At 35.8% G+C, this 10931-nt stretch overlaps 1 protein-coding gene across 1 annotated transcript in view; it reads left to right on the top strand.

The window, feature by feature from the left end:
- Positions 1–10931, top strand: part of LOC120765780 (sodium channel protein type 5 subunit alpha-like) — a 31618-nt gene continuing 20687 nt past the window's right edge. Inside the window, 10 exon segments of the mRNA XM_040090991.1 lie at positions 1–273; positions 1713–1831; positions 2328–2417; positions 3503–3631; positions 5664–5755; positions 6599–6841; positions 7434–7497; positions 8111–8255; positions 9450–9644; positions 10712–10903. Coding sequence (XP_039946925.1) covers positions 1–273; positions 1713–1831; positions 2328–2417; positions 3503–3631; positions 5664–5755; positions 6599–6841; positions 7434–7497; positions 8111–8255; positions 9450–9644; positions 10712–10903 — 1542 coding nt within the window.

Genomic DNA, 10931 nt, shown 5'->3' with positions numbered 1-10931 from the left:
ATGGATCCCTCGTTTTGGCCGTCAGAAACTAACAGCTTTCGACGATTCACCCCTGAGTCCTTGGCAGCAATCGAGGAGAGGATTGCCAACAAAAAAAAGGAGCAAGTCAAAGTTAAAGGGAAGAATAAGGACGAAGAAGTTGAAAAAGATAAACTCACTCCTCAGCTTGACCTGAAAATCTGCAAAACGTTGCCATCTCTGTATGGGGACATTCCTCCAGAGCTGGTTGGGGAACCCCTGGAAGATTTTGATCCATACTACAGTGATCACAAGGTTAAAACTTCCCAAAGCTTTTTTTTTTTTTTTTTTTGCCTCTGTTCAGGAGGTGCTGTGGTTTGATTATTCTGTAGACAGAATTTTGAACATTACTGACACCTTTTGGGGGAGAGTTCTAAGGTATGCTCTGTGTTATGAAATGAAGAGATGTTTTAAGTTCCAAGTCAAGAATCAAAATTAATTATGAATACCTGATATGTGATTGTTGCACTTTAATAGTAAATATATTCTGGGATTAGTGATGCTTTGTTTTCCAGAGCAGTTTCTCTGATTCCTGTGGGGCTGAACTCCCTGTTGTATACACAGTGCCTGTCCAACTGTTGGTCACGCTGGAATTGCAGATGCTTTCACTGAATTACAAATACTATACAAATTAAGGGTGCCCCATTTGAGATATTTCCATTACTCTATGTAGCAAACCCATGTATTTTCATTGTTTTAAATTAATTTTCTGTAACTTTATGTCTCACTGGCTTTGTTTATTGTTCCATATTTTTATTGCACGTACTCCATGCTGTTCCAAAGTGGCTGGTGATGCTGGCTATAGCAATGTATAAAGTAGATAGTCTAAGAATCCCTTCTAAATTAAATAAATGTATAAAGTAGATAGTCTAGGAATCCCTTCTAAATTAAATACTTAAATGAAATTATTACTAGTGTCAAGGAAGACTCAATCTGAAGAGCAAAAGATTCCATCCAGTCCTAGTTGCAGTTTCAATGTATGCCAGCAAGGTATTGGAGTGTAATAATTTTATCAGAGAACATGCTTTAGACTTTGATTGTCCAGGTACCTTTTTCTCAAAGTAATCAAAGTGATACTGCTGAGGAAGAGGAACTAAGGTTAACTGAGTTGAAAAAAATTGTATTCAAGTTAGGAAACTGTGTTTTTCACTCAAGAGATTTAATTTCTACTATATGGCAGAAGTGCTGAGCTGCATGGGCCTTAAGGTAGCTTAGAGGGAATTTACAGTGTTACGTGACAATATAGAGATATTTCAAAATTAAAATTTTTACTTTGACTGTCCAGGATTTTGGCAGTGTTTCACAATGTGTATCTTGTGAATAATCTCTTGTAGCCTATAAAACTGTCCAAGAGTAAGGTATTAAGACCGTTGTTACAGTCCCAGAGTAGTAATTTAATTACTTTGACCAAGTGAATATGATTACTTGCTTTTCATATTCATTCCCATTATGGCTTCTTCCTCTCAGGCAATAATGAGAGACAACAGCTACAGAGCTGCTGTCTTTCCTTCAAAATGTGTGTAATCAGGTCACAGGTCCAAATAAGAACAAAAGAAAGCTGTGCTCCTAACTGCAGTTAAATATAGCTCTAGATGCAGACTTGAAAAACTGAACATGCAATTTTTGCAGAAAATTTTAATTAATTTGTTTCATATACAATGAATACTTTTTTTTTTTTTTTTTTTTTTAAATAGACTTTTATGGTGCTAAGTAAAAGGAGGACTATTTTCCGCTTTACTGCCACATCTGCCTTGTTTATATTTGGTCCTTTTAATCCAGTCAGAAAAGCAGCAATTAAAATTCTGATCCATTCATATCCTTTCATTGATTTCCCTGATTTGAATCTTAAAATATTCTGCTCCTGTTTCTGCTTTTTCTGCTTTTATTTGCAATTATTAATTAGTTTAAATAGGTCTTTTTAAGTGAACGTCTGAACATGTGAAACATGTTACGTCCCGCTAGTGTCCTAACTTCCAAAACCATCTCCACATGCAGATAATTCATTTTTATATTTAAAACATGAGTTTTGCCCAGCTGAGAAGGTTTGATCTTAGTAGGGGATTCTTGGGACGGTCTTGTGCGAGGATGGGAATTGGATTTCAATTATCCTTGTGGGTCCCTTCCAACTCAGGATAATTTGTGATTCTGTTAAAAGTTTCTTTGGAAAACACATGACAAGTTCCGAGCATATTCAAATGAATTACTATTATTTGAATGCCTGTGTGGTTTTTGTGTGTGGAAATAAGACATTTGTATGAACTTCATTTTTTACAATGTAGTGGGGTTTTTTTCCTTAACTTACTATTCACATTTTTTCTTTGCATTATTACGTGTACTGTGTTACTCAATTGTTTGGCTATGACCATTCCTCACCTCCTTGTAGAAGCCTACTGGACTGAGTAAGTACCTCAGTGGCCATGTGCTCACTATTTTCCCAAGGATACTAACATGCAGGACTGAAAAAATTTAAATTATGTGGTGATCTAATTCTGGGGCTTGAAAATTCTTGGACACACCTCTGAGGAAGGATGAGGATTGTTATTATATCACACAGTCCTTTGTATGATAGGCTCCAGTGCCTTTTCTTAGAGGCTCTCACCATATGCCATTTTTCCTGTGTTGCCTAATTTTGCCATCTGGTGTAACATGGGAGGTTGGCCCATTTTTTCTTTTGAGGAATAAATCTTTTCAAGAGATTGTGCAGCAGGATTTTGACTTAATATCTCTCATTCTACAGCAATTATCTGAACGTCTCCTATAGTTGCCTCATGCAAAAGCTATAAAGGAATAAATGTTCATTCTGTTCTTTCCTCAGTTTCCTGGTGACTCCTAAATCAGTTGTTCCCACTAGGAAGCCATTTATTTGTAATGTTTTGCTTCCTTTTGTACTTGTGCACTGTATCCAGTTTAACTTCAGCTAATGTTCCAGATTTAAATCCGGAAAATAAGCCTGGAGCCTCAGAAGTTCTGTAATTTTAATTCCTTTTATTTCGGGATAAGCATGGTGATAACTTAATTTTCTGTAGATTTTCTTTCAGTTATAGTGCATTTGTCAGAATAGACATGTAAAGTGTAAATATGTAAATATGTGCAAACTTTACAGGCTGAAATAAATCTTTGTTGTTATTGTTCAGCCAGAATGGTGAGACTTTGAAATTTTCCAGCCTGCTTTACAACATAAACGCAATCTTAAAAATGTTTCCTAAGGAAATGTGAGCTATCCTTCATGCAGAAATAGCATCATATGCTTGTGTGAATGTTTATATTTATAGATTTACATGAAAAATTTACTAAAATTCAGGAAGACATCTTGTTCCCATGATGCTTCTGAGAGTAATGCAACCTGTTCTATTTTGCTTCAAATTTTCTGCCTTTATCTCCATGCAGGGACTAAATCAGAGAAAAGATAGAAATGCACCTGAATGTGTATCAATTTCATTAATACTTTTATTTCTCTAACTTTAATATACACTTTCCTCCTCAGACATGTTTTCACTGCCATATATACTATTGAAATATTAATTAAAATAGTAGCAAGAGGATTTGTTTGGAATGAATTTACTTTTCTTCGAGATCCATGGAACTGCTTGGATTTTTCTATTATTATCGTAATGTAAGTAAAAATAATTTCTTCTTTTACACTCAGGGGACAAAAATACAGAGAAAATTCCATTTGGTGTTGCTGAAATTCCTTACAGCTCTTGGCATCCTCCCTGCTAAACTGTGCTTGAATCACAATTTGCATGTCTGCAATGAGAAAAACAGACTTTATATTAAGACCTAAATGAAAAGCTCATCTTAGAACTGTGTGATTGTTCTCAATTTAGTCTATATCTGAATTTTGTCAAGAGGTAATTGCATAAACATCCCAACCCTGCCTCTTTATGTTGTCTTAGCTGTACTCTGGATCAGATGAAGCTCATTTGAGAAGAGTCCAAAATGGGTCACAAGGTGTTGAATGACTTGGTGGTAAATAACAGATGAAATCCCGGTGTCAAGTGATGCTCAAGGAAGAGCGCACCTTGCTTTACATCCAAATTCACGGGCTCTGAAATAGCCTTCACTTGTTGGGAAGATGATGTTGGAGTTTAGACAGACACTTTTGTGGAAGCACCACTCCAGCATGCAGTCACGGTCAGAGAAGGAGGTAGAAAATGAAGACATTGTGGCTAAGAAGTAAAGAAGCAGACCACACATTATTTCTTTGTGTGGCCTGTATTTTAATTCAAGACTTTGTGTAGTTTTGCTCTTCACATGTCAAAATATGTCAGAATTTAAAAAAAAAAGATGCAGCGGATATGTGTATCTGAAACTCCACATACCAAAAAACTAAATAAAGTAAAACCTGCATGAAAAAAAAACAATTGCAGAGCAGGAACACAGAGACAAAAAGAGATTTTTTTTTTTTTTTCCCTACAATGAGAGCTAAAGGCACCAAATGAAGTCATCAGGTGACAGAATAAAAAGAGAAGGGAGTAGTTTGTAACACTAAATGTAGGTTTTTCCTCATTTGTAAATAATAGGTCATGTGTACACTGGTGCCATCACACACATCTATATGAATATATTCTTATTCTTATGGGTAATAATGGACTTCTAAGGAGCTTGAATATTGTTGATCATCAGCATCTATCACTAGATAGTTACTGATAGTTACAACTATCACAAGACAGTCCAACAACTGCATGAAAAAGTAAATTTATGGTCCTTTTTCCCTACCTGCATCCCTAATTAATTAATGTTCAACTTTACAGTATAGTACCACCACCTACTTTTTTCCATGTCTTATAGTACAAAAAAGAAAACTATTTGGAAATTAGCTCAACTGCTAACTCAAGTGTAATTATTGCTTAAGGGCCTTGATAATTATTCACTCTTACAGACTATTGGCAAAGGCAATGTGCTCTGATCTCTGCTGACAAAGTCATGCTTTGAGCGGGAGGTTGCCTTTCCAACCATTTTTGTCTCAGATTTTGTTATTGAGACTTTATCTTTTAAGGAATTCTGTTACCAGTTATGACCTTGTTATGAGATGAGTCACAATTCATGTCCTTTCTTACATGAAAGAAGTCTTAGAAAATTTGGGGTAACCTTTTAAAGTGCTGTGTAGCATATGCAATGCTTTAAAATGCTGATTTGATGAAATTTTCTAATTGTTGAAATGTTAAAATTGAAACAAGTTGCAATACTCAAGTTCTCACTGACTGTTAAATGTTAGAAAGACCCAAGTGGTGCAGAATAAACACATTATAAATCTATTGTTGCTCAACTTCCTTCTCCTGAAGTGTATTTTGTTTTGAGATAACTGAACATTCTTCTCATGAGAGAAGCCTCAGTGTACGAGTGTGGTTATGACATTGACGGTTTTATATTTATTTGAGATTTTGATGGATAAACTCTTCCAAAGTTAAAGCATCCAAATCCACACTAAGTAGGAACTTACTGTCTTTCTCTTCAGAGGCAAAGCCCCATCACTTTATATCCAGGCCCAGAGATGGACTTAAATTCCTAATTTTAGGCAAATATCTTGGGACATATTTGACCTGTTTATTTTCTGCAGTGTATTCATTTTTGCCTTCTCCATGAGCAAATGCTTTGAAAAGCTCCATCTTTGTCATTCACTTGAGTGTGGGTTAATTTTACAGGTACATTACTGCATTTCAGAGTGTTGGCAATGTTTCCATTCTCCGAACTTTCAGGGTACTGAGGACTTTGAAAGCTATTTCAGTAATACCAGGTAAGGAGTAACACACCTTACTGATTTTGTCTCTGCTTCACCAGAGAGAAATTCTAATTCCACGCCTGTTCTTGTCTTCCAGTTCTCTGGTCATATTTTGTGACCCCAAGGAATCCCAAGGTGTGACACTTTTGCACCCCCAGCAGCACTCTTAACACAATTTTTTAAATCATCTTTCCTTCAAATGGTTTTGACAAAGGCAAATTTGTAGTCTGTATGTTTTTATCCCATCACTAATGTACATTTTTATTTACCCTGGTGCCCTTGTCTCTTTAATTTGTCTTCCCGGAGCAGCCCTCCATACACAATATGTTCTCTTAACATAATACATCTGAGCCACCATATTTCTGTGTTGTACCTCATTACCTGAACCTTCTCTGGTTTATTTCCCAGAATGTTGATTTCACTGTTTGAGAGACTTTCATTTGTTTCTTTACTGACCACAGCCACTGTCTGGATTGTGTGTAATACTTTCAACAGTATGTTGCATATGCCACCCGGATATTAAATATTTTTGTGTCGTGTCCTTAATTAGAGTACCAAAAAAATTAATTCAGGGTCCAACTTCAAAAATTCACTTGAAAATCTGAAAATTACTATATATCTCATGGTCATAATATATATTAACTTTACTATTTCTGTGTAATTGTAAATATATTTTTGATTTTTCTATGTAATAATAGCAGGAAAGAAACACCAAAGGTGTTTAATTTTTGTGACAAAGCCACACATCAGTACTTTTCCTTTTTTTTTAGCAAACTTGCAGCTGTCATGTCTTGTCATATAGGAACATCGTTGCATTCCTTTTCTCACTTTCCATGTTATTGGATCTTATTTTCCTAGGTCTCAAAGTCATCGTAAATTCACTTGTTGAGTCTGTTAAGAAGCTCATGGATGTGTTGATCCTGACTGTGTTTTGCTTGAGTGTATTTGCCCTAATAGGCCTCCAGCTTTTTATGGGCAATTTAAAATCCAAATGTGTCCTCAATAAAACTCTGTACAATGACTTGTTGTGTAAGGATCCCAAGATATATGTACCAAATGATGAAGGTAAATGGTTTTCTTTTCTCCCTTTACATAATCTGTGTATCTTCCGATGTATGTATTGATTTTTCGCAGAGATGTTAAAATACAGTTGCATATGTTTCTGCCAAGAAAGTTTGTCCTTCCATTTGTTCCAGTAGTAATATGAAGTCTCTGGGACAACTGAATATGAGATTAGTGAATCTTGGACTGGAGAAAATCAGCAGTCTGTGAGACAGAGGGGACTGAGTTTTCTGTAAGCATTTTCTTCTTGATCTCTGCATTGCACAGGGATCTTAGTTTTAGGGGTACTGCACAGAAAAGGATTTTTTCCATCATTTACTCTGTATTTCATGGATTTTGTCTATTTCTCGTAGAGATTCTTATTTTTCAAATAAAATCTTACATTGTTAGTTGTGCAGCAAAATCTTATCATTTATTTTAAATTGTCAGAGAGACAGATCTGCTGAGAATCAGTATGCCCTTGGCTGGGAAAAGATCTTTCACAGAGGTTTGATCCATCAGAGTGTTTATAAAGTGCAGCAATGTTTAGTTTACTGTCAGAAAGCTGTAGAAACTGATGATTCCTTGATTTTTTTTTAATTTTTTTTTTTTTTTTTTTTTTTTTTTTTTTTTTTTTTTTTTTTTTAATTAGAGCTCTGCTACAGATTGGAAGACTCTTCTGAAATATTGCTCTGTGGGTACAGTGCAGAACCCAAGTAAGTGAACCAAGCAGTTTTAGTACTTCCTTAATTTTTTTCCTCCGGATGAACTGTGGTTTTATTTTTGGTCTAAAGGAATGGTGATGATTTTTCAGGAGGAAGAAATGTATCAGTGGGGGTGTTATTAAACTAAAACCCAGATATTTCACACCAGAAAAAGAATGAAGTACAAAGATGCAGCCTATTTTATATGTACTTTGTTGTTAACCACTGGGAGTATAATGGTAAGATAGAATGACGTAAATGAGAAGGGAAGCAGATCAGTAAAGACTTTTTAGATATTAATAAATTCTCCTCTCCTCATATTGGTGAATTAATTAAAACTAAAAGTTTTTCCCTTTTCCCCCCTCTCTGTGTAGTTGTTTGGAGATCCTACATTAGTGAGAGTTTTTGTCTTGTCCCAAACTAAGGTTCCTGCCTAGTTTTCTTTACTAGACAAATGGCTTTCTGGGATGGTCAGATATGAATCAGCCCTTCTGGCAGGAATATTTTGGGGAATAACGAAACCTCCTTTCAGGCAATCTGAACAAATCTTTATTTGTCACTGTGTATTGGACGCTTTCACGTTCAATTGAACATAAGTGTTGTTTACCATTTCTTTTCTGGTTAGTAAGGAGTGTCCAGAAAACTACACCTGTGAGAAGATTGGGAATAATCCTGACTTTGGTTATACAAGTTTTGACCATTTTGGCTGGGCCTTCCTCTCTGTGTTCCGTCTGATGACCCAGGACTACTGGGAGCGTCTCTACAGACAAGTGGGTACTTTTTTTACCTGCTGGAATGGCTGCAGATGTGCAATTCAGAGCTTTATGTCCACTAAAAAAAGTCTGTGTTGGTTTTAACATTACTGACACCGATTTTCTTTTAAAATCAGTGTAAGTACTAAGGAAGTGAAGCCAAGTGACTGAGCTGTAACACCTTCTGCAAGAGACATTGGATGGGAGCAATCCTGTTGAGAATGCTCCTAATTTGTTGGAGAATATGCTCGGGTCAGTGGTTAAGAGCTAAATAAAAGTTAAATATTTGTGTGTAACCACCTAAGGATTGGGATATGGAGCAGATCCACCCAGGGAGCTCCCTGCTACTGCAAGGAATGTAAAGATTTGTCACTTTCTCTGTTTGTCTTCCTTCTAAGTGCTGACTACTCACCAAACCTTTTGGCTCAGCATACACACTTTCATTTTTGACAATATGGCACTAAAAAAATTGAAGCCCTTATGTTTTGATTCTGAGAGTTGAATGTAACTTTTTTGAAAAAATTGTGTAAAAATACCTGTGGAGAACTTCCTGGATCCCTTATATCTATACAGTGCTTTTGCCAGACAGGAACGATACTCTCTACCTTGTTCTATATCTTTCATATTGATCCATTTTAACTCTTTTTTTCTCATCAGCCTTTATTAACTGGGTCTTTTTTAACTGGATGCAACTTCATTTGCTGTTTGAAGGTCATGTGATTTTTAGTTTTTAATGTCTCAGAGCTTAATTTTGAACCATCTCCTCTGCAACCATTTAAAAAAAAAATAAGAATAAGGTAATCAGTCTACAACATCAGATTCTGTAACTAAAGCATCTTTTATGATTGTATAGATAAACCTAGCTTTCATCTTTATCACTGTGTTTCATTAATTTCTTCCACAGTCACCTCTTAACATCTTTACAGATGAAGTTGTCTTCTCGTAGCTTAAACTCTGCTGATCATTTGCCTGATTTGCTGGAAGATATTTGATTTAATTTTAAGAATGGGATTTGCTCTTTTCTGCAGTACATGACATTTTTATGTAGAACTTATACCAGAAGCAGATCCTGCTGTTGTTCCCTGAAAACACTGCAGTACATTAACCTTTTATATTGCATAGGAAAAAGAAATAGTTTAAAGTTATTTTGAAACTGCTTTGTAAATGTTAGTTTGTTAAGAATTTATTGCCACCTTTACCTTTTCCTCACAGACCATCCGTACATCTGGAGTGTCCTGCATCTTTTTTTTTATGGCTGTCATCTTCTTCTGCTCCTTTTACCTCTTCAATCTGATCTTGGCTGTGGTGACTATGGCATATGAGGAGGAAAATAGAGCTACTCGTGCTGAAACAGAGGCAAAGGAAAAACTGCTCCAGGATGCCAAACAAATTATAGAGAAGGAACAGGTTTGTAAATAAACATATATAATCTGTAGTTCTTTTTGTTTTCTTCTCTTTGTGAATTAGGGAAATAATGTTTTGACTTAAACATGGGCTTCTTACAAGGCTTTCTGATGCTTCATTTGTCTTTATGTCTTTACAAATGCATGTATGCATGTATAGCTATGTTTAAATACATAAACATTCCTGGGATACAAAAACACATCATGAATCCAAGTTAAAACACACTAAGTTTTAGGATTTGCAGACCTGACATTGTGTAGGAATGGCTTTCTGGCAAGAGAGTAACTTTTATGGTATTGCATGAGTGCTGCACTCCATAGTTTGCCCTGGTTTTGTACAGTACAAAAATTCCTGTGCCCAAAAATTCCTTTCTCTGGGTATCTCTTCCTGATATTGCTGCAGAAAGGAAGCATGAGTGGGTGCATTTTATCTTCTACCTTAAATAAAAGATATCCCTGATTTACTGCTGGCAGTCAGAAAAGTCAGACATGTAAGGAGACAAACAAATATTCTCTAGCAACTATCAAAAGTCATCATTAAAGTGTAAGGCATCACCATTTTACCAAGTTCCTCCTCTATAGCTGTTGACAGCTCTGTAATGTTTCTCTGCCTGCCAGGCTTTGCTTAGACTTTTTTTTCCTCCTGTTTTTCTTTTTTCTTCCTTCTATTTTTCTTTCAACAGGTTTAGGATTTAGGAAAATTTAACATCTTAGGATTTAGTTTGAGCCCTTAGTCTTCTGCTGTCTTGGACTCAAGGTCCTTTTCAAAGCAAGAAAAAGAAAGTAAAAGGATAAGCCATAATACTTTGTAAATCAGATAAGAAATACAATATTTGATGTGACAAGGGCAGGCTTCAATTACAGTAGCTCACAGGTGACCCTGCTTTGTCTGTCAGAATTGTGAATAGCATTTTGTACTCCTGTCTTTCTGCGGCAGTTTAACATTTGAAACGTAGGAACTGTCAGTGCAAATAATTCAGATAACATAATAATGACATGTATATGATCCTAGTCCATGCACTGGTATTTGCATTGAATTACCAGACAGATGTTTTGCTTTTCCTGTTACAGATGTTGGCTGCGGAAGAAAGCAGTAGGGCCTTGCATGCTGGATCTGAAATATCAGTTGCTGACTTGAAAAATTCAGAAGGAAAAGAGAGTAATAAAGAAACACCTACTTCAAGGCAAAATTTAATTTTAGATGACCAGGCGAATGAGGAGCAAATATTTCGTTCGCAGCCTGGTCGCTGCCACAAGAAGCTTGTAAGTATTTGAAACAGAAAATATATTC

This window comes from Hirundo rustica, chromosome 1 (genome assembly GCF_015227805.2).
Source record: "Hirundo rustica isolate bHirRus1 chromosome 1, bHirRus1.pri.v3, whole genome shotgun sequence".
In the NCBI taxonomy this organism is placed as follows: domain Eukaryota; kingdom Metazoa; phylum Chordata; class Aves; order Passeriformes; family Hirundinidae; genus Hirundo; species Hirundo rustica.
This window is presented reverse-complemented; position numbering and strand designations above follow the sequence as displayed.